At 49.8% G+C, this 24,416-nt stretch overlaps 1 protein-coding gene across 1 annotated transcript; it reads left to right on the top strand.

Moving 5' to 3' along the window:
• Positions 1 to 268: 268 nt before the first annotated feature.
• LOC125536840 (protein EARLY FLOWERING 5) lies at positions 269 to 24,386 on the top strand. Its single transcript, XM_048700125.1, has 9 exons — positions 269 to 501; positions 10,294 to 10,387; positions 15,703 to 15,788; positions 17,382 to 17,431; positions 17,523 to 17,592; positions 17,676 to 17,757; positions 17,846 to 18,252; positions 18,417 to 18,944; positions 23,845 to 24,386. Exons 1-9 carry the CDS (start codon positions 421 to 423, stop codon positions 24,067 to 24,069), a joined length of 1,623 nt encoding a protein of 540 aa, XP_048556082.1. The 5' UTR covers positions 269 to 420; the 3' UTR covers positions 24,070 to 24,386.
• Positions 24,387 to 24,416: the final 30 nt, after the last annotated feature.

Genomic DNA, 24,416 nt, shown 5'->3' on the forward strand with positions numbered 1-24,416 from the left:
TAACATGTTCTTTATAATGAATCCGATGTTATGAGACATGTACGAAACATCAAAATTTTCTATTACAACGCACGGACATATATGCTATAGTAAACTTTTAAATAAATATATTTAGTTGGGCTTCTAGAATGAGCTGCCCAGCTTTAATAAAAGATCCGGCCCTGGATTTTTCACGCTGACCCAGCAGCCCTCACAAGTCACAAAGACCCCTAAAAAAAAACGAAAAAGCCAGCCCTCGCAAAAGAAAAGAAACAAGTTAAATAAAAAGAATTTAAAGAAAGCGAAAGAAGGTACGCCGACCCGAACCCCATCGCGACGACGTTCGCCGCGAAGTCCCCCCTCTCTTCTCTTGGCTAAATCTCCCGCCGCCGGTGCAGCTCGGTCGCTCCGTCGCCGGAGGCGCGAGAGGAAGGGGGAAAGATGAAGACAACTAAGGGAGGGAAAGTCATGAATCCCACCGACGCCTTCCGCAAGGAGCAGCGCAGGAAGGAGCTTAAGCGGGTGAGTCTCCAACCCTAGGGTTTCTGCCCTACGGCTTGCGCTCTTGTGGGGGGTTATCTGAACAAGACTCGTACGCTGCAATAGCGATAGTAGTTCGATTCGTTAGATTTGTTGTTTCGTGGGGCGGGTTAGGGCTATCTGAAGGTGGAAATTCAGCAATGACTTCGTAGCTTTCTGATCGTTTTAACATGAGATCCTCTTGTGCTCGTTACGGTCGATTGAGATGCTATCACGTACTCCTAGTAAACTAGTCGTTGTTTTGGTTCAATTGGACAATGCATTGTGGCATTCTTGCATGTAACAAGCATATTTACATTTGACATCACTAAGATACTAGGTATTTCGCTTGAAGAGCTTGTATGCAGCAGATAGACCAATCATACACTTGTACCACTATGCCACGCGGAATGGATAGTCATAATTGGGCAGCATACCCGTAATTTTAACTGTGAACAGTCTTGACCAGAAGCTGCAGCTTGTTCTGCTTTGTGATGTAAAATTGCCTGGCTGTCCGTTGTTTTGGCTGGATTTAGACAATCTCTGGTAGAATAGGGTGGTAGCTTGATTTTGTTGCTCAGTTGGATTTACTTTTTTGCTATGCCACCCAACAAAGGTTAATAGCAATGCTATCGTGATAGGAACTAGGGTTTTGCCTGCCTAGGGCGTAGGCTGTAGGGGAACGAGGGAGGTGGGCGAGGGCTGGAGCGCGGCGGCCGGCGGCGGGGCGCCGTCCTTGCGGTTCGGCGGCGGCGGCGCAAGCAGGAGGCGGCTAGGGTTTTAGGGTTCAGGCTCCTCTGGGAGCCGGGCAACAGAATAGTCTTATTGCTTAAATCTGAAAATAGTCTTACAACTTGTATATATAACCACGATCTGAAAATAAAACTAAGATAACTTGCGGCCTAAGCCTGCCCGGTGGGCCTCCTACGGCTGTAGGCCCGGCCGGTCATAACATCTCTCCCCGCCTGCGCAAACAGCTCGTCCTCGAGCTGAAAATCTAGATAGTGTTGGCGGAACTCCTCGCGCTGCTCCCAAGTAGCATCCTCTTCAGTAAGGCCACCCCACTGGATCAACACGTACCAGGAGCCACGACGCAGCTGAGCCTTCAACGCCTTGGCCGGCTCCCGAAGTAGGCGACCGTCAGCAGCTGGTGGTAGAGTGGGGGAAACCGCCGGTGGCTCTCCACGGAAGGGCTTGAGCAAACCCACATGGAAGACATCATGGATCCATGCACCCGCTGGAAGCTGAAGACGGTAAGCCAGCTTCCCAATGCGTTCCAGGATAGCAAAGGGACCGGCATAACGAGGACCCAGCTTCCTCTTCGCACGGGGGTCCAGGGACTGCGTAGAGCGATGAAGTAGACGCAGCCAGACCCAATCACCCACCGCGAACTCCGCCTCGCGATGGTTGCCGTCGTAGTAGTGGTTGGCCAACTGCTGGGCCTGGAGGAGGCGTTGCCGGACTTCTGCCAGCATCTCGTCACGGTTCCGCAGAAGAACCCCGGCCGCCTCGGTCCGCGCCAGGCCCGGATCAACCGGAAGAATCGGCGGTGGTGGCCGGCCATACACCACCTCAAACGGCGTCGCACGGAGGGCGGAGTGATAAGAGGTGTTGTAGCAGTACTCCGCCCATGATAGCCAATCGACCCATGCGCGAGGGCTATCACCTGTGACACAACGCAAATACATGGCAATCACCTTGTTAACGACCTCAGACTGGCCGTGGGTCTGAGGATGGAAGGCTGTGCTCAGGCGGAGCTTAACGCCTGCCAGCCGGAAGAGGTCGCGCCAGACATGTCCAGTGAACACGGGATCCCGATCACTGACGATAGAGGATGGAAACCCGTGGAGACGGACAATACCGTCGAAGAAGGCCCGAGCAACAGATGCCGCCGTGTAGGGATGCCCGAGCGCGATGAAGTGGGCATACTTGGAGAAGCGATCGACCATCGTGAGAATGACGGACTTGCCGCCTACTTTGGGGAGGCCCTCGATAAAGTCCATGGAAATGTCCGCCCAGACCTGGGACGGCACCTCCAACGGCTGGAGCAACCCAGCCGGCTGAAGCGTCTCCGTCTTGTTGCGCTGGCAGGTCACACACGACCGCACCCAGTCACGAACCAGGGCACGATCACCTGGAATGTAGAAGTCAGCGCGGAGACGATGGAGCGTCTTCTGCACACCCTCATGGCCCGCCGAGTGAGCGAGGCGCATCACCTGGTGACGAAGATCATCATGCGCCGGGACGAAAACCCGGCGGCCATGTAGCAGCAGGCTGTCGGCGAGGCGCCACGGCGCATCCAGCTCCCCCGCAGCGAGCTGCTGCTGCAGGAGAAGCGCGTCGGCCGCCGCGGCCGTCGCCCGTCAGATGTCGGCGAAGAGCGCGAAGGAGGGCCTGATGATGATGCAGAAGGCCGCTCCCTCAGCCGACCCATCGTCAGTGTCGGCGTCACGCCGAGATAGGGCGTCGACGACCGTGTTAAGGCGACCCGGACGGTATTCGATAGTGAAGTCAAACCCGAAGAGCTTACTGATCCACTGGTGCTACGGTACGGTCGAGAGCCTCTGATAGTGGTCCGTCCGGATCCGCAAGGAGCGACCCCAAAGATAGGGCCGCCAATGACGCACCGCCTGCACCAAGCCAATGAGCTCATGCTCATAGGCCGCCAGCTTAAGATGGCGGGCGGCAAAGGGCCGGCTGAAGAATGCGAGGGGTCCATCGCCCTGATGAAGGACCGCACCGAAACCCGCACCCGAGGCGTCGCAGTCAACGGTGAACGGTAGGTCGAAATCAGGCATCTGCAGGACTGGACCCGTCGTGAGGGCCCCTTAAGGGCCTCGAACGCGGTGGTGGCCTCCGCATCCCAAGAGAAGGCGTCGCGACGGAGAAGGCGCGTGAGCGGGGCCGCGATGACGCCAAACTCCCGGATGAATTTCCGGTAGTATCCCGCAAGGCCCAAAAAGCCGCGGAGAGCCCTGGGCGACTGCGGAATCGGCCAGGCGGCGATGGCCGCCACCTTGTCGGCGTCCATGGCCACTCCCTCGGCAGAGGTGACGTGGCCCAGGTAAGCGACCGAAGGTGTCCCGAACGAGCACTTCGAGCGCTTAAGCTGAAGATGATGCGCCCGAAGCTCGTTGAAGACGATGGCCACATGTTGGAGGTGCTCTGCCCAAGAGGCGGCTGTAGATAAGAATGTCATCAAAGAAAACGAGCACAAACCGACGTAAGTAGGGCCGGAGGACGTCGTTCATCAAGGCCTGAAACGTCGCCGGGGCGTTGGAGAGGCCAAAGGGCATCACCAAGAACTCAAAGTGGCCGTGATGAGTCTGAAACGCCGTCTTGGCGATGTCGTCTGGATGCATGCGCACCTGATGGTACCCCGACCGGAGATCTAGCTTCGTGAAGAAGCGCGCCCCATGTAGTTCATCCAGGAGTTCATCGACCACCGGGATAGGGAACTTATCCTTAAGTGTGAGAGCATTAAGGGCGCGGTAGTCGATGCAGAAGCGCCACGTGCCGTCCGACTTGCAAACGAGGAGGACCGGCGCCGTGAATGGTGATGTGGAGATCCGGATAATGCCCGCAACAAGCATGAGTGCACACTGCCGCTCCAACTCATCCTTTTGCAGCTGAGGGTACCGGTAGGGCCGTACTGCCACCGGTGCCGAGCCCGGCAGGAGGTGAATACGGTGGTCGTAGACCCGAGCCGGCGGAAGGCCCTGTGGTTCCTCAAAGAGATCACTGTGCTGCTGCAGGAGGTTATCTAACAGCGGATGCTCGGCCTCGGTGGTGGCCGCGGCCAGCTAGAGCGGAGGCGTCGCCGGGGTGCCTCCAACGCCCTCCCACCGGATGCGTCGGCCGAGACGCCAGAAGGTTATCGTCAGGGTGTCGAAGTCCCAAAGGATGGGATCGAGAGTCCGCAAAAAGTCGACACCGAGGATGAAGTCGAAGCAGCCCAAATCAATGCCGGCGCAAGTGATGGTGAAGTGCTCGTCGCCGATAGTAATGGGCACGTCCCGAGCGAGCCCATGGCAGCGGAGGCGGTCGCCATTAGCGACGGTGACTCGCAGCTGCTCCCCGCTGATCGGCTGTAGCGCGAGGCGCCGCATAGTAGCCTCAGGTAGGAAGTTATGTGTAGAACCCGTGTCCAAGAGGGCCACTAGAGTCTCGCCATGGATCGTGACCGGTACAAGCATCGTCCGCTCATTACGGATGCCGGCCAATGCGTGAAGTGAGACGACGACTGCCGTAGCTGGCGCGGGCGTGGGTGCCGGCGCGACCTCCACGGCGGTCGGGTCGCCGGGTCCAGCATCGGTGTCCTCGTCCTCGGTCTCGTCGGTCGTCTCCAAGTAGAAGAGGCGCGGGCAGACATGGCCCGGGGCGTAGGGCGCGTCACAGTTAAAGCAGAGCCCCAGGCTGCGGCGCTCGAGCTGCTCCGCCTGCGAAAGGCGCCGGAAGGGCCGTGTCGCGGCCGGGGTGGCCGCCGGTGATGCAGCTGATGGTGCGGGCGCGGGCGGCGGTGGCCGTGGAGGAAGTCGGCTCCCACGAGGCGCGGCTGGCCGTGTCAAGTCCTGGGCGCGCTGCTCGAACGCCCGAGCATAGTACTTGGCCGTCTGCAGGTCTTGGGGCCCCTTCATCTCGACGTCCACGCGGATGTGGTCGGGAAGGCCGCCGACGAAGAGTTCAGCCCGCTGTAGTGCCGTCACCCCCGGTGCGTGACACGCCAGAGCCTGGAAACGGTCGGCGAAATCCTGGACCGTGGAGGTGAAGGGTAAACGGCCCAACTCGGACAGGCGGCTGCTGCGCCGTGGGGGCCCGAAACGAAGGAGGCACAGCTCGCGGAAACGCTCCCAGGGAGGCATGCCGCCCTCGTCCTGCTCGAGGGTGTAGTACCATGTCTGGGCTGCACCCCGGAGGTGGTAGGAAGCGAGCCAAGTGCGCTCCGACGCAGGCGTGCGCTGCCCCCTGAAAAACTGGTCACACTGGTTTAACCAGTTAAGAGGGTCGTCCGAGCCGTCATAGGTGGCGAAGTCGATCCGGGCGAACCGGGGTGGCGTCGGGGTCGGCGCGCCAGTGCCCACCGGCTCGGCGATGCGGAGAGCGGATGACGGTCCCCCGGACTGCAGCGGGGGCACTGACGGGTCCCCGGCCTCCGTGTAAACTGGCGGTGGCGACGTCCCGGTGAGCCAGGCCGGAATCGGAGAAGGCGACGGTGGAAACCGCACCTGCTGAATCGGGAGCCCTCCTGGAGTGGCCTGGCTTAGGCCGATGTTGGGTGGCGGCGATGGCGCGTGGCTCGGCGCAGACGGGGCCGGCGCGGGCCAGGCCGGCCACGGGGCTGGGGCGGGCGCGGTAGACGCAGGTGGCGCCGCGGGCGCTGGCGCAGGCCACTGCGGCCAGGCCGGTGCTGGAGCGGCCGGCGGCTGTAGCGCCGGGTAGCCTCCGGTGAGGGCCGCGGGCACCGAGTACCACAGGAGAGCCGGCGGTCCGGAGGGCACGGGTGGTGGGAGCGGCGGTGGCGGCACGTACGGGCTGGCCAGGTAAAGCCGGATGCCCTGGACCACGACAACCAGGTCGTTGAGGACACCAGCCATGGCCTCCGGCGAGTATTGGGCCGGCAGGGTCGATGGAGATGGCGGTGTCGTGGTGACGGGGGGCGGCAGCAGCCCGGTGGACGCGTCGGAGAGGAGGTCCAGCGGCGCCGATGGAAGGGCCAGCGGGCCCGTGACGATCGGCGATGGCGCGGCGGTGGTGGTGGTGGTAAGGGGCAGCGACGGCGATGGTGGTGAGGATGACATGGTCGAACCCGAGCTGGATGATACCAAGGTGATAGGAACTAGGGTTTTGCCCTGCCTAGGGCGTAGGATGTAGGGGAACGAGGGAGGTGGGCGAGGGCTGGAGCGCGGCGGCCGGCGGCGGGGCGCCGTCCTTGCGGTTCGGCGGCTGCGGCGCAAGCAGGAGGCGGCTAGGGTTTTAAGGTTCCGGCTCCTCTGGGAGCCGGGCAACAGAATAGTCTTATTGCTTAAATCTGAAAATAGTCTTACAACTTGTATATATAACCACGATCTGAAAATAAAACTAAGATAACTTGCGGCCTAAGCCTGCCCGGTGGGCCTCCTACGGCTGTAGGCCCGGCCGGTCATAACATATCGCCTAGCAGCTTAGTTAGGGCCAGTTCTTTTGGTGGCTTCCAGAATAAGCTGCAATAAGCTGCCCCCTACCTAGCTTATTCTAGAAGCTGAACCAAACTTATTTTTTTAGAAGCCTAGTAGTTAAGACTTGACTAGTAGGCTTTTAAAAAAGAAAATTTTGGTTGGGCTTCTAGAATAAGCTGGGTAGGGGGCAGCTTATTCTGGAAGCCCAAAAAAGCTAGCAAAAGAAATGGCCCTTATACTTCTTTGTTATGTCACTCCAGTTTTCTATGGTACTTTTATCTGATGGGGCACTTTAGGAGCAATCTAGTTTGTCAAAGTAACCAAAGCCAGTTGCTGCAATTGTTCTGTGCTGTACTCTTGCATCTTCAGATGTCACATTTTTTTGGTGCACATCATTTTGACCTGGAAATGTATCCCTCGTCATGTATCCTGGTACAGATGCACCAACACTGTAAGGCGGCAATAGTGGTCATTACAGAGTTTACACACTATGTTATGTCCACTTATTAGCTTTGTCGGTAGTTTTGTCTTTTTAACCCCAGTTTCATATCAGACTGATGCTAAAGATTTTTTACACTTGTAATTCATTTAATCTCTCCCTAATAATAAAGCACGGATTGACTTTGTCGGGTTCACCGTCACAATACGCTTTCTTTTCATGTCATAATACGCTTTTATAATTTGTATGGACAAAATCATAATATAAACGAGGTGGTACTAATTTGGCTTCCGCACGTCCTTGTGGAAGTTTTCGTACGTCGTTGGAGAAAAATTCATCCCTCGTTGTCCCAACGAAGCCCAGTATGCCTCAACCGGCTAGCATGGGCCTCAAGCCATCCAACGAATCTTCTGGCAAGATCCGCCCCCGGCCCCTCCACCGCGCGCCGCCACCACAGGCTCCGCCCCTTCGCCGTGCGCCGGCCCCACCGGCGACACCCGATGCCGGCGCCGCACCTTCCTCCAAATCCTCTCTCCTCCTCAGCCGCTGCCCCTCCCTCTCCCCCGCCTAACACCCCAAGCCCCCAACCCTCTCCCTCCGCAGCCTACCTAGACGGCAAGAGGATGCGTGCTCCCATGTCGAGGCTGCTGCGGATTCGGCGCGGTCGCAGCTGCAATGGCAGAATGACACCAACGGGGGCTGTTAAGTGTTAACAGGCACATTTGACATGCCACCTCGTGCCCCTCGTCGGCCATTGCATCGTCCGCATGCTCATCTACACGTTCGTCCCGATGGCATGGGCGACGAGGCAGCACATCACACTCGGGGTGGCGAAGGTGGTCCGCGGCACTGGCGCTTCGGGCAACATCGTGGCATGGCTCGTGAAGCTCCTCTGTCGCGGCTACACCGTCCCCGCCACCGCCAGTGACACCGGTACCCATCCCTTCACCCCCCGGGCTTTCTTTTTACCCCTGAACCAGGGATCCATAAATTCAATGGCGGATCGGGTGTTTGGTTAATCTCGCTAGCCAGATTTTATTCAGGTCGTTGTTTCTTCAGCATATAACGTCTTAAATAGGACTACAGATATTGTTAAAAAGTGTGTGATGATTGTCAGACAACCTTTGGATATCCGTCAAAGACTTCACATATAAAGTGGAGGATGTGATTCATTCCTTACAATATGGGCTACGAATCAAATTCCCAGTACTTTTTTTTACTGTGATATTTTCACTTAATTATAGTATATCTAATGTGTGATATTTATTAAACAGATGAGAAACATTTTTGTTTGATTTGGGGACTCAGTTTGTTTGTGGATTTTGTAGAGGTAGCCGTCATGTACGTCAAAGTTCCACTCAAACTACAATCTATCTGAAAAAGGCCATGATTTAATCTTGCCTCATCAATCACTCTCTTCCCCAATCTTTTAATATCTTCCGTTTTAATTTCCAACCACCCTGCAAGCTGCAATATAACATCCTTTTTCATGTCAATCAGTAAATTAATCTCATGATTTAAGCGAATCATCCGCCCGCTGTCACCGCTGAGACTTCCAACTAGAGAAACTGGAGCAGTGGTGCAAGCCTTTTCTCTAGCCGTTGTATTTCTCTCATGAACACCCAATCAGCTTGGTCCAATGGTCAATCCCTATTGTTTGAACAAGAAGCCGATGTGTACATGTGTAAATCTATGAGCGCTACTCTGTACGCGAGAGACAAGCCACTTTGACCATGGAAACAAGCCGAGTTTGTTTATATTTTTATGTACACAGACATAATGTTGTATCTTACATTGTTGCTTTGAACATATGCTAAATTTGTTTAGTTGGAAGGGGGCAATCCTCCTTTTCAAAAAATATGCTAAATTTCTTATTATATCAAACTGTTCTTCCTTTCACCATACAGATAAGGTACAATAATGCTTGCACTATTAATATGTTTCCCATATATTTGGCATTTAACATGATGAAAATTTCTCAAGATTTCTCAAAATCATGTCTAATAGAGTACTGTTTAGTTCCAGGTTTTAAATTGTCCGTGATACAATTAGTTGCATGGAGTACTTGAGTTACACAGGAGGTTTCTTAATTACATGGTTCCTGATGCCTGGCCAAAAGGCACCGGACTGATGCACAGGAAACAATTCATATGAAGTTTTTCCTTGCTATTCGAACTATGGACGTGTGAGGCATATATGGCAGTGTTATTATATTTATATATAGCCTGCACCAATAAGTTCGGTCCATTCCAAACCTGGCGATCTGCTAATGGAATTTTATTTTATTCAGTTGTATTCCTCTATTGGCACTATCCTTTGCAAATTCCACACTCCAAATAATTATTCTGTCGTTGCTAACTATGGTCAGTGCATAGTCCATACCGCTATGTGAGCAAGTCTTTTCATTGCTCTTAGAACATTCAAAATTAGTGCTCTCTCTAGCTTTGTAAGGTGTTTTTCAGGAGTAACTTTTTTAACCATTAATTCACATGTTAGCATGTTCTGCTTAATAAGATAGTACTAGGTGACATAGATGACTATTAAATAATTTTGCTCATGTAGCCCATTGGTCTATCGTGTTGTTGGCACCTTTATGGTCTACATGTAGTTCAGTGGTCTATCGTGTCATGGATATTAACTGTTCCTGTTGAAAGTCTGACATAGACTCCAGTTCTATCTGTGTTACACCTGTTAGTTATGAGCACTTTCGGTTGTCTGCTGCTTGCTTATTTGGTTGCGTGCTGCAAGCGAACTACAATTGTGGTCTCAAGAAATTACATTTACTAGCACTTTTACCTCACTTTGAGAACAAAGTTCTGGTCTGCTGCTGTTATATTGAAACTTCATTTCAGATGATCATGTTTGTGTTCTTGCCCTTTTTATATGTACAATTAGTTTGCAATTATTTCTCTTCCTGTTATATAGCATTATTTGTCCTTTGCCGCTGATACATATACTGCCTATGATGATCACTTGGCTTTGAAGTGTAGTATGCACTGAAGTTTGGCAAATACCCTAACAACTTCTAGGTTTTGGTTTGTTTACTAATAAATTATTTCTCTTTTTTGCTTTATTAGGTTCGCATAGCATTCGATTTGTATTTTTCTCCCGGTGCAACACACGGGCATTTTTCCTAGTCTGTTACCAAGTAGTTTAATCCATCTTTATTTCTCAAACTTTATCATTTTCTTTGCTCCGCAGAACAAAAAAGAAAGAAAGAAGGTACGGGAGGTTGGAATTTTGAAAAAGGACCCAGATGCTATAAAGGATCAGATTGAGAAGTTGGAAAAGATGAGTAAGTATATTGCATTGTATTTCGAGGCTAATTCAGACCTTTAGATCAATGTCTTAGAAACAGACCATTTTAAAAACCTATCTTTTATGCAGAATCAGATGATTATTTACTTGCCCTACCAGCTTTGTTTGTAAGAGGCCTAGCATTCTAAGTTTTATGTGTCTTGAGTCGTTGCTTTGATGATCATGTCATCTGACATATAGAAGAAGAGTCCGACCACGGGCGGAAATATGATAAAAAAGCGCAGGATCATGACCACTTGCTGGAAAACAAACCACAGTCACCACGAAGGTGAAGTACTCAAACTAGGCACAAGGGGCGGCCATAGAGAGACCGACGAACATGCCAGGCTATGCTATCAGGAACATAATACCCAGGTGGTGGCTGCATGTAAACCTCCTCACACAACTCATCGTTAAGAAAGATATTCTTGACATCAAGCTGAGACATAGACGAGTGATGAACAAAGGCCATATCGAGAACTATGCGAACAATGGTCACATGGGCCATAGGAGCAATGTCTCACTGTAATCATGCCCACGCTCCTGCTGAAAGCCTCGTGCCATAAGACGAGCTTTTTAGCGCTCAAGAGAACCATCAGAGCGAGTCTTAACCTTGTAGACCCACTTACAATTGATGGGACAAACACAGTGAGGAAGGTAAACAAGATCCCGCGTTCCGGTGTGCTGAAGTGCGGCAATCTCTTCTACCTCGCATGCTGCCATTCAGGATGAACTACATCACGATACGAAGCCAACTCAAGATTAGCAGTGCCAGAAAAACCATAGTGGTGAATGGCGAGGTGAGGACGAGCACAAAAGCCATAAGTAGGCTATAATACGGCGAAGATGGCACACCAGAAGTAGATGGCTAGTCAGTAGACTCATCCACAACACGTGGACGACGGGTATAATAGTGAGGATAAGAGGGAAGAATACGAGGAGGAACCACCGGGATAGACTCAGGTGATGGAGGCGGGGAAGCCATCGGGGATGAAAGTGTAGAATCATGTGACAAGTGAGGTGTGGAAACCATAGGAGCCGGCAGCGTCGGATATGCAATAGTTGGATGAGCAGGGGCAGTGGGATGGTGGACAAGGGATCAACAAAAGTGACAACTACGTCAGAAAAAAATGAGGAAAGAGATATCCTCCACTGAAAAGGTCGAGGAGGATGGACGCATGTAGAAGGGACGAGACTCATCATAAGTCACGTCCCGAGGAATGTGTATCCGACGACTGATAGGAACCCAATAGCATAGCCCTTATGTTCATCACTGTAACCTAAGACACACTAAACCGATTGAGCAGTCAGTTTGGTGTGTTCGCAGGGTGCAAGAAGAACGTAACAAACACAACCAAACAAGCGAAGGGTCGACTAGCCAGGTGAACGACCAAAAAGAACTCCGAGAGGGATGCCACCTTGGAGTGCAGAAGAAGGCTGAAGGTTGATGAGATAGGTGGAGGTAGAAACAACTTCATCCAAAAAATGAGGGAGAAGTGAAGCAACAATCATTAGCGCATGAGCCGTCTCAAGAAGGTGATGATGCTTGCGCTTAGCCACACCATTATGAGCGTGAGCACCTAGACAAGAGAATTGGGCAAGATTACCCTGCACAGCAAGGACTCCACGCAACATCTTGGAGATGTAATCTCCAGCAGAATCAACACATTATAGTATCGATGATCTCGTTTCGAAGCGAAGGGAGCTGGACCCCATAAATTTGAATGAAGTAGATCAAACGGAGGATGAGATACTGACTCACTAGTATGATGATAAGGTATGTTTACTAAGCCTACAACCTTGACACTCGAAAGAGACATCTCCGTAGATAGACCCTAGAAGATCTCGAACTAAAGACGACATACGAGAGTCACAAAGACCCAGATGATGACACCACTACTGAAAGGAACCGGTAGCTGAGGCGATGGATGTAGAGAGATTGGTGACGGTGGTGGCTGCGGAAGGAACATGAAGCTATTCCACCTCCCAAAGTCCTTGAGGGTCACGACGGTGAGGGCCAGCCCCAACCAAAGCATGCACGCACTGATCCTGAACAAAACAAGAGTCGACCAAGAATGGCGCGGCAACCAGTGTCAGTAAGCTGACCAGTTGAAAACAGGTTCATGGTAAGTCGAGGAACATGAGCAACATCGGGATAGAAAAGGAAGTGCTAAGAGTGCCTTGACTAGCAACATGAAGGGGAGTACCTTCAATTGTAAGAACATGAACTGGATAATCAAGAGAGCTAAGGTAGGACAAGGTGGAAGAATCAGAGGACATATGAAAGGAAGCTCCAAAATCTGGAATTCGTAGGGGATCGGTGTAGGGGGTGGTCTCTTAGTGCCAGAAGCATCAGTCACAGAGCTTGCAGAACCGAAGCTGCAAGTGACACTTAAGTCTCGTAATATCCTGCTCATTCAAGGAGACAATTGAGAGTGTCAGAGTAGAGTACGAGTCCTAGAAGAAGAGCTGCGCATATGCCTCTTCCTCTTGAAGCAATCAAACTCAGAGCGACCATCCCTGTTGCAATAGCCGTAGTGTATACAAGCATGACCCCACCACTAGGAGTGGGCAGAAGTGGTGGAGGACCAGGGTGGGAGGTAGCCTGTCTGCCTGTGTAGTAGGCGGCCTAGCAGGAGCTCCAGTAGCGAGCACAAAAGGGAACCTCAAGCAGACCAGCACCACATAGGCGAGTCTCCTCAGCGTGAGTCTCAGTATGTGGTTGTTTGGGTACTGAGGATTAGATGCAAGATTTTAGAAAATGAGTTTTTAGAGGATTTTTAGGAAAACTACTTTTAGTTAGTTTTTCTGTTAAGATTAGCATACACAATTCTTTGTTTGGATGGGAAAAAAAGAAAACATGATGATGCAGTTCTTCGCTCTAGCCGCCTATTGAAAATCCTATTCTGTGATCACTACTTGTCTTCTTCATCTTGATCCATTAATCTCTTCTACGACCTTGCCCTCGCGCCATTGTCCCACGCTAGAGAAAACCTTTGACCCTTCCGCTTCATATAACTCTCCATGCACTGATGTAGTTGCTGTTGTGGTCTCGTATGATGAGTAGGATCAGCTGAATTGCGTGCTCATCCACCCGAGTAATGATCGAATAATCGATTGTTAGGTCTCCCGTACGATGGAGCGCCTTAATTATAGGAAAAGCAATGCTACTATGAGTAATAGATGTGCTCACAGCAACATCATCAAGCTCTCATGTCGCTGCCCGCGGAGGCGCCCATGGTGAAAGTGCGCACAGGGAAGACGTCCAAATTACTGATGTAATACCAATGGAGAGGATGGTACTCACATTGCCGTTGTTGCGGTTACAGAGCAATCCCGTTGTGTGCCCTTATCGCTGCCAGCGATCGATTCTTTCCGCCGCAATCCGTTTAAATCTTTTGTATATAGAAAATTGGATTGTGCAAAAATGTATATTGTTCGTTTGTTCTAAAGTCTATTTTTTTTGGGCCTTGTCGAACTTGCTTTTATATGTCCATGATTAGATTAGAAAATCCAAACAAAATTTTAAGTTGTTACAACCGAAATTACGTTTAAGGAGAAGCAATTCTGCATAATCTTCCTATCCAAACAACCCCTAAGAGCCTCCAGAAGAGAGAAACACGAGGCACACGGGCAAACAGCTGAGCGCGCCGCGGCTCAAACTCCTTACTGACCCAAGACAAGAACTCGTAGATGCACTGAAACTCCAAGTTGGACCTCACAGCCCGGCAACACTAGCATGAACCACAACGAGCAGTGCGGAGGGAGTCAAGCTGACGTCAGATAGCAGAGCTCTGTGCATAGAAATCATCCACATTAGAGTCACCCTTCGCGTGCTTGTGGTGGACCACATACAGGTACAAGGCATCACCAGAGCCGATAGCGTTCTCGGAGAAGGGTCCGCATGTCGAAGGCAGTAGAGAAGCCCACAAACTTAGAAGAAAACTGAGGCAAAACACCAGCTCGTAGAATAGCCGAGCATCATTATCAAACCACTAAGTGTAGAAAGACAGCTCATTATGATAAGTGTTAAGAGCCGTTCGGTAGTCCGAGGCCTGCTGCTCATAAGCAGCAGCAAAACAACATCAACAGCAGCCTGGCGACATCCTTATCAGCCTTGGAAGCATCTGAGGCAAGAACCGGTGGCGTCTGCAGGGTAGGAACCACGTGAGGAACCAGGCACGTCGGACAAGAAACCTTGCCAGAGAACGCCCCATAGATGAATACTATGCATATTAGCGCACATAAACACGACGCACTTGGTGTAGTTTACACCATCAAACATGATGTGGCAACATGGAATGGACACGTAGCTTGCTGCATTGGACATCACCATTTTTTTGCGTGGAGCAAACCAATCTGATCTGGCTGACCGCTGCACACGTACGCAACGAGCCCAACACTCTAGCGCCCACTTCCGTCAGCGGTTACGAGCTGACACGCTAGATATGAACCAACCGGAATGGAGCTGCGCGAGAGATCAGATTGGGAGGCGGATGGCGCGACAGATCAGATCTGAGGCGACTGGCGTGGATGATGGTGGCGGCTGGCTACGGATGGCATGGAGGCTGCGGAGAACTAGCGGTGGCGGATGACCTGACAACAGTGGACGGCACTGATCAGCATGTGAAAGGACCGCCAACAGCGGTTGAGGAGTCATGCGTGGAAGGGGAGAGAGGGGAGGCAGCGACGGCTAGTTGAGAACAGGATGGCGGTGGCGCGAGATTGGATCGGAGGCACAAGTTGTGGGTGTGAAAAAATTACCTAGGCTCTAATACCATGTTAGGAAATATGCAACTTGTATTTCCTGGGGGCCCAGGGCCAGTGTATATATGCTACATGAAAACATATTAAATTCAAATGTGAAGTATGTCATTCACAATGTGTTGACATGCATATTTTTCCTTATCAAGTCATACTGTCCATAACCACTCAAAAATTAACGCAAAAAGTGTTACTTGGGACTGACATGCGTAGACTTGATTCCTCCAGGAAAAAAAGACATGCATGACTTGATGAGGTGGCATGGTTTGCGTGCATAGATTAACGCAGAAAAGTAAATTACGAGTACATGCATGACTTGCAGATGTCACACAACTTCAATCTAACGGTTATCAACAATTGAGGTGATGTGGAAGCACGCACGTGTAGAGAAATTTAGTAGTGGGGCAGCTAATTAGATATAGAAGATTTGCTTGCTTATAGAAACGTTGTTGCCTGTTTGAATTTATTTGTTTGCGAGGAGGAAATGTATGTTAATGATTCTGGCAAGCTTGTATTTCTGAGTGATTAATTACTATTTGGTTGATGCAGAGGCCGATGGTGCTCTGGATAAGGCTAGGAAACATAAGAAAAGACAGCTTGAGGATACTTATAATCTTGTTGTGAAGAAAAGGAAGGTATTCTTATTCTGCAGATACGTTGGACTTTCTTTTGGAAGTCTCGAATGGTTTCACTACCATTACTGCGATTTTAATATCTTTTTAGTCCATCAAACATACAAGATTTTAACTGTTCCTTCAATTTTCTCTGACCATGTTACGGAGAAGTATTGGGGGCAGCACTGTAGCCGCAGGCCCAAACCTGCAGCACAGTCCCTAACCACAATACAAAACAGTTGGGCCTTAGGCAGGCACATGGCTAATCCTTGGCAGCGAAGAGGTCCCAAGTTTATCCCTAGGAAATATCTCTATTAGGAAGTTGTCTTTACTTTCCAAACAGTTCAGATTTGGTTTGTTTTCCAAGTTACATGAGGATAGTTTGCATTAGGATTATCAATAAGTAAACAGAGAAAAATTGCCCGAAACTGAGAGTTCAGAGCGTCCAGCATCATGGCAGGGGACGAGCCCCTACGTGCGCCTAAGGTGAACCTCGCTATTCCCTCTGATCAGATCCCTGTTCCCACCACCAACTCTACGCACACAACATCTTGGTATCAGAGAGGACCTTCCTTAGCCTCCCACCACCAACAGCCACCACACCATGGGCGACCCCATCACCACAAAGCTTAGAATGGGCAGCAAAGAAGTCCAAGTTTATCACTAGGAAATATATATATATATATTAGGAAGTTCTCTTTACTTTCCCAACGGTTAAGACTTGGTTTGCTTTCCAGGTTATGCGACCTCTCTGATCTATATAAAGGGAGGATAGTTTGTATTATAGGGTTATCAATCAAGAAACAGAGAAAATTGCCCTGAACAGAGTTCAGAGTCTCCAGTGTCACGGCAAGGGACGAGCCTCTACGTGTGCCTAAGGGTGAACCTTGCTATTCCCTCCGATCAGATCCCAATTTCCACCTCCAACTCCACGCACACGACAGGCTAGGGACCATTTTGGGCAGCACATTAGGTTTTGTTTGCTATCGATGGTTCCATATTATTTTTTCCTTTTCCACAATCTTTTGTTAGTATTTTTTAAGTTTGTCCGGAACTCTTTTTAAGAGGAAATGCAAGTGGCCGCCCAATGAGTTAAGAAGAAAGGAAAAAAAAACTGTTACAATTTCATCAAGATTCAGGAACATGATATTTGGAGGATTTCTGTTAAATATCCCATGCTGTTAGTGAACTATGTTAGTGTATTCTGATGTGTTCACAAGAAACATTTGGTTTTGATAACAGGGGAAAGTTAGAACTAAAAGGGATCATTCCTTTTACAGAATCATCTGTATCGACTCTGTTATGCAATCTAACTGAAGACTGTTATTCCCTCCGTCCCAGAATAAATGTCTCAAGCTTAGTACAACTTTGTACTAGAGTTGGTACAAAGTTGAGACACTTATTTTGGGACGGAGGGAGTATTATCTTATTCATGAGTTATATATCCCTCACATTATGACACAGTATGAGTGATTTTTAATGTGTTGGTACTTGGTAAACCTATTTGGACTTTGTATTAATCTTCTAATTTCTGTACAACTTCTTGACGGGATATGCTATAACTAGTTTTTTTTGGGAGCATGGTACCTCATTGCCTTTTCATATCTGTGCCAGGAATATGAAGAAAAGATGAAAGAAAAGGGTGAGCAACCAGTTATGTTCAGGTGAGAATTTTTTCATTTGTTATACATTCATTTCATTAAATTTACATGCAATTGTTTTCGTTTATTAAATTTGTATTTCATTTCCAACCAGCCATCTTGGACCACCAAAGAGACGGCCTGCAGCAGACGAAGATGACAGAGCTAAAAACCCTATGCCTGAAGTATGGTATTTACAGTTCTTCGGACACCATTGATATATGTTACAGCATGTTCAGAACAGATACTAACTAGGTTTGTACTGCAGGATTCTGTTTACTATCACCCAACCTTGAACCCATCTGGGGCACCACCACCTGGCAAACCTCCTATGTACAAATCATCGATAGGTCAGCATAACTTGTAGGATATTTTCTTAATATTTTTTTACAGTTTGCTGAAACGTCTTGCTCACTTTTGTTTCTTGATTGACAATAGGACCAAGGATTCCACTGCCTTCCTCAGTTGGTGCTGGGGCTTCATCTTCCATGACAGAATCTGAAGAAGCAGGTCCTTCCACCATGCCCCCTCCTCCACCGCCCCCTCCACTGCCAGCCTCTTCAGAACCTTCAGATCTATCTGTCCCTTCTTTACCTTTACCCCCACCACCGCCCCCACCCCCACCTAAGCCTGCTGGCGCTGTAATAGCACCAGGCTTACTGCTGCCACCTCCACCTCCTCCTCCTGGTGCACCTCCCAGAGAACCTGTGTTAGATCATATATTACTGCCACCACCTCCTCCTCCACCACAGCGGCCTTTGCAACAACCACCTCTACCTGGTACAAATGAGCTGCTTAATAAACAAATTGTTGGAGAGGGTGCAAGCTCGGCAGATTCTACACAGGTGCTACTTCAATTTTTATTTTAAATATTTCTGACTCTTCCAATATGTTACTACTATTTATGCATTCCCTGAAAATCCTTATTAATATTTCAGTTACCATTCTCTTCGTTTGGTTTATTATTTGGCTGCTAGTTCCGGTCACAACTTTGAATTTCATTTTGCAGGCTCCAGTTGTGCTACCTCCACCTCCACCTCCCCCTAGGTTGCCACCGAACTCGAATGAAATACAGGCTACTGACGATACTGCTATGGATACTCCTGTTGTGAAAGAAGATGCTAAAATTTCAAGGTTCTTACCACCACCTCCACCGCATCCATCGCAGTTACTGCCTTTGCCTCCAAGGCCTCCAATGATGCCTCCAGTACAACCTGATATTCTAAGTCCAGGAATGGTCAGATTTCCTCCACCACCGTCACAACCAGATTCAAGGCCACCATTTATGGCTCCTGGTGTTGCTGCCAGGCCCCCTCCACCTCCTCCAGCATTAACTCCGGCTCAAATGCCAATGGCACCCTTTGGTGTACTTCCTGGTCCGTCAGCAATGCTTAGGCCTCCATTTTTTCCAGGACCCGAATTTGCTGTTTTTGGCCCAAGGCCGCAGTTACCTCAGCAGCCATCTTACGTCAAATCGGCTGCTTCAACAGTTGTAAAGAGACCATTAGCACAACATACTCCTGAGCTAACAGCTATGGTATGTGTTCTTTACTCTGGTTATTGACTTGCTGCATGAATGCTATCACTTGCTTATTTCCTGAAAAGTTCTCAAACACAGCAACAGAGTATTAAAACCGTGTACTATGGTGATATGAACTAAGGCTTGGGTATATCATTCCAAGGAAACACATATACCATAGCAACGATGACCTAATGCAGCAAACAGTATATTTTGCCTTTTCAGTTTTGGGTTTTGATCACTGTTATATCTGCCATTTACAAAAGGTTTTGGGACCAGCTTTCCAACAAATAGACAATTTTAAAATATGTTCTCATCTGAATTACAAAATCTGCTGACTATCAGGTAGTCCATATGACATGTTACTGAGATGTTTTTTGTTTAACACCGAGGCAAAAACATTCATTAATAAAGAGAAGGTTATGACAATGGGTAGCAAAAAAACAAAACCCCCCAAAAAAGATGCAGGGCCGTTACTCTCCCGGCATCAAGTTACTCAAGCGCTTCGGCCACGCAAGGACCCAAAGCTTTGCCTCATTCTTCAAATTGTTCAAGATGATTTGAGGTGGCGTAGATTTCTTCCGAAAGATCCTCGAGTTCCTCTAGTTCCAAATAGTCCAATTGGCGAGCATTGTGAGGGACGCCATTGCTTTGCTCCGCGTAGCCATATAGATCCACCAACTACAGATGGAGTGGTGAGTCGCCCATTGGGAGGGGTCGATGTCAAGACCAAACCAAGCTTTGATCAACCTCCACATGCGCAAGGTGTATCGACACTTGAAGAAAAGATGAGTGGCGAATCCAAACTCTCTTTTGCACAACGGGCAAAGGCCACAATTTTATCTTTCCCGCCGGTCAAGGCGATCGGCCGCCCACACCCTATTTTGAATGGCACGCCAAGCAAAGAACTTGACCGTCGATGGTGCCCAAGCTTTCCAGATGACCTTGTTCATATGTGTGAAGATAGTGTTGGGTTCTATGGTAGGGTGCGTCGACTGCAAATTAAAATTTCCTACGTGCAGAACAACCAAGAACATGCTACGGGAGATGGATCACAGATCGTTACCACTAGACGTGTAGTGCCGTGCAGCGGAAGAAGAGTTGGGGCAGCGCGTCCACATGGATCGTCCCCTCCTCGTCCGATCTCCCTCGAACAGCCGGTCGTGGATCCCATGTATAAGTTCGCCGGAGCGGCGCAGGTGCACCGCCTCTAACGGTATCCACGCGTGCAGGAGGAACACTGTGCGGCGGACTGCTAGGTCCAATCACATAGTCGGCGATGAGTGGAGGTGGCTATTCGCAACACATGCAAACCCTAGTGACAACGCCGAAGCGATCAACCGCACGAGTGTGCCGCACCCCCACTTTATATAGGCGTCCTTCGCGGGCTCAACACTTGGGCCTCGCACGGACCCTAAGGCCCAAAATCTGTTCGGCCTGGATCCGAGTCCGAGTAGGATCACTCTGACTCGTGGAGTCGGACTGGGCCTCACAGGTTCCTTCCCTTAAGCGCGCGACCCCTTAGGTTCTGGTTCACTTGGTTGCGAGTCAGATCACATCCAACTCGGCAGCGGCCTCTAGCAAAGCATGCAGACTCCAAGTGTCCGATGAACCTGGTGTTCCCTTTGCCACACGATATATGTTGTTGGGCTCAAGGCGAGTCTGTCATCCTTGTGCTAGCCCGACCTCTTTCTCGTTCCAGTGATGCCGACCACTAACCGGATTATCTCATAATCCCTGTCGCATGGCCATGCTTATCTTGGTCGGATCACACGAGGGGCCCAGAGTATATCTCTCCTGATCGGAGGGGCAAATCCCATCTTGCTCGAGCATGTCTCGCAGCATGGGTCTGGACAAGCCCAAAACCTACCTTTGTAACTACCCAGTCACGGAGTAGCGTTTGGTCGGCCCAAAGCAGGTATGTCACCATCCCGAGTACATGCGCCAGCTCAGGTCTTAGGACATAGAACGTATGTTGTACTAGAGACTCACAGATGACATATCGCTACGTCTCATTCTCATAGTTGGTTCTGTCCGACTTGGACCTTATCTCAACTCGGATCCGACTATGTTGAATCCAATCAGACCCTTCCGAGTCTATATTATCTAGTTAGCATCCAATGCTCCATGGCCAGTGAGACCAAGCCATCAACCATGTCATATGCTAGTCTAGTCGGTTGTGCGTCCACACAGCCCTTTCGACTAGGGTCCTTTTAGGACAGCCATCATACAATGCATAGTCCCACAAACAAGTCACGTACTTGCTGATACACATCATTGATAATGTCCAAGGACTATCTTTATTCATAAGCACATAGGAAATATCATCATACATGATTGCCTCTAGGGCATATCTCCAACAGATAGCTCCTATGAATTGAGCCTTATAAGCTGAGTTGACCGAGTACTCCCTACTAGGAAATAGCTTCCACATGATAGTCTTGGGCTTCATCAAGAAGAACATGGGAAAGTTGAGACCAACGCTCGATGAATTGGGCGACATGATCCCAAGATAGCCCGGAGCATTTTTTTTAAGGCGTCACTATGGCGTTGCTTAGGCGACGCTTATGCGTCAGGGCGCTCCCAGGTGCCAAGGCGTCGAGCTCGCCTTACAAACTAGAGTAAGGCATCCGCCTTAGTCTTTAGAGTGTCCAGATCGTCCGCCTAGGCGTCCTCCTGCTCGCCTCAGGCAAAAGCAGATGCCTCAGGCAGGGGAGAGAGAGGTTCAGGCGGGAAAAAGCCCCTCGCGCGGGAACACAGGAGCAGGAAAGATTACCTCGTGTGGTAACAAGTACGCGGAGGGGATAGAAAGAGTCCAAACAAACAGAGCAAACCAGATCCAGCACGATAGGGAGAGGTGTCTCACTGTCTCTCCTCTCTGGAGATTTGGTGGCGGCTAGAGCTAATCCCAGATCCTTCTCCTCTCCGGCAGCTCTCCAGCAGCTGGTCCCCCCAATCTCATGCAGCCTTTTCCTCCCCCCTCTCCAGCACAGGCCACAACAACAACCAGCAAGGTATGCCTCCCCCCTCCTCCCCCTCCTATCCAGCAGCTTCTCCCCCTCCTCTCACACAGATCCTCCTCTCCAGGACAGCAGGCTGGAGCAACCAGCAAGTTATGGGGCTCCCCCCCCCCCCCCCCCCCGGAACTCTCAAGGCGTCGCCTTGCCTGATGCCTTAGCGGTGAGGCGCCCCCAGCGCCTTGCCTCGCCTTACCGCCTTAAAAACAATGGCCCGGAGCACATGTCAATGGTCTTAACCCAAGCATCCTCGTGCATGGCTGCGCTAACCTTCCAAGATTTGTGCTTCGAGACCTTCAAGATAAAGGGGGAAGGGCGCGGGGGGGTGGGGGGGGGGTGATATCCTTGGGATTTTTAGCATTCAGCCACGGTGCTTCCCAAAAGGGGTCCTCTCACCATTGTCGACGGTAATGGTGGTAAGAACATAAAAAAGATCCATGTCCGCTTCATCGCAAGGGTTGCCCGAACCAACCCAAATCTTCGTCGGGTCCCGCCACTCAAACCAAGGACATTGTAAACGAAGAGCTCTAGCGAATTTCCCAAGGTGCAACACACTACGCACTTCAAAGTGGGTTGGTCGACATATAGTTTCCCAATTTACCTTGCACTTTCCGCCCGTCACCTTATTAGTTCTGGCCCAAAGGGAGGCCTGCTCAATCTTGTTGATGCTCTTAAGGATGGGTGGGGGCATGATAAGTGGCTTGAGGTGATGGATAGTTTGCGAGGTGAGAACCGACTTCACGAGTGCGTTACAACCCACATTGGTGATGTGTAAGTGCTCCCAAGGCACAAGTTTTGCCGCAATTTTGTCCTCGAGGTGTTGAAAGTCCATGCGTCTAAGCTACCAAACAGAGAGTGGGAGGCCGAGGTATCTCATGGGTGAAGGAGCTCGTATGGCGGGCAGCCTTCGAGAATGACATCCAAATCCAAGTGCCCACACCGAATGGGCACCACTGAGCTCTTCATGAAGTTTGTTTGCAGCCCCGTCACCTGACCGAAACCATGTAGGATACGGGCAAGGTTTTGAATATCCTCCTTGATTGGTGCCACAAAAACAGCCCCATCATCCGCATATAACGAAGTCCGAAGGATGGTACCACGACCCCGGATCCTATGGCGATGACAAAGAGCGGCGGAGAAAGCGGATCACCTTGACTAAGACCCCGACCATGAATGATAGGGGTGCCCAGCACCCCATTGAGGAGGACTTGAGAGGTGGAGGTGCGAAGAAGACTAGCAATCCAGTCACGAAATCTGCTAGGGAAGCCTCGCCGTTGGAGAATGTTAAGAATATACTCCCATCACACCGACTCAAATGCTTTCCGGGATGTGAAGCTTGAATAGTATAGCGTTGGGTTCTTGTTCTTGTGGAGCCAAAGGGCAAGGTTCCTAACATGCATGAAGTTGTCATGGATGCTCTTATTCTTGTGGAGCGTTGAGATGTTTTTACGTGCAAGTTTTCTTATGGCACCAGTGCACTACTACCAACTCAAGTTTTTTATGTCCCTAACATGTGTTTGATTTTTCTTATGGTACTAGTTCTAAGACTGGTTACTATGCATATTGCTTTTTGTACTACTAGTTTGCAGTATCCACATTTGTCCACATCCTACAATAACAAAATTCTGAAATGTAATGCTTGTTGCCTTGCTGGTCATTTCAAGTAATTTTTTTAAATATACTCAGGGGATTATCATGCTGTCCTACATATAAATTAAAATACATTTTACTTTTATGCTGTCTTACACGAAACAAATTGCGCGCTCAAGTTTGAACAGTTCACCTAGTATATTCGTGTAAATTTTTGTTCTGTCAGGGTTTTGTATTAAATAGCTGTTGCATCTAAATTGTTAGCTTCTGTGTTGCACTGAGCGAAGAACTCAAACTAATTTCTGTGGCAGGTTCCTGCATCAGTTCGAGTTAAGAGAGAATCCGCTCTCCCTAAACCAAAACCAAAGGCGCAGCAGCAGTCATCAGCACCATCATATTCTGCTCTGAAGCCTTCAGTAACCCCCATAAAATCTGCAGCCCAGCCTTCACCCTCAGTTTCTAAGCCACAAAGCATTGATGACTCCTACATGGCATTCCTGGAGGATATGAAGCAACTGGGTGCCCTCGATGAGTAGCTCAGCATCCAGTCCCTTCTCCCTGATGGCTGTCAGCAGCTTGGTCATGAACCTGAACCTGAACATGATTCTGTTCTTTGCATTATGGCTCATGAATGGCTTTTCCTGCTATGATCTTAGAAACCATTTCTGTTTTTCCATGAGCAAGCATTTGAGATGTATTCCAGTTCGAAATGGGGAGACAACTATCAACAACAAATCTTTCGTTGTTGTCATTGTGCAACACAGCCGTATCGAGTCAAACAATGGAAGCATTTGATTCATTTTTTTTAAATGGAAGCACTTGATTGGCCGCTCTAGCTAATAGGGCAACAATATCTATCCACTTGTCTGTGTAACGACCCCCT

The sequence above is a fragment of the Triticum urartu genome, chromosome 2 (genome assembly GCF_003073215.2).
Source record: "Triticum urartu cultivar G1812 chromosome 2, Tu2.1, whole genome shotgun sequence".
Lineage (NCBI taxonomy): Eukaryota > Viridiplantae > Streptophyta > Magnoliopsida > Poales > Poaceae > Triticum > Triticum urartu.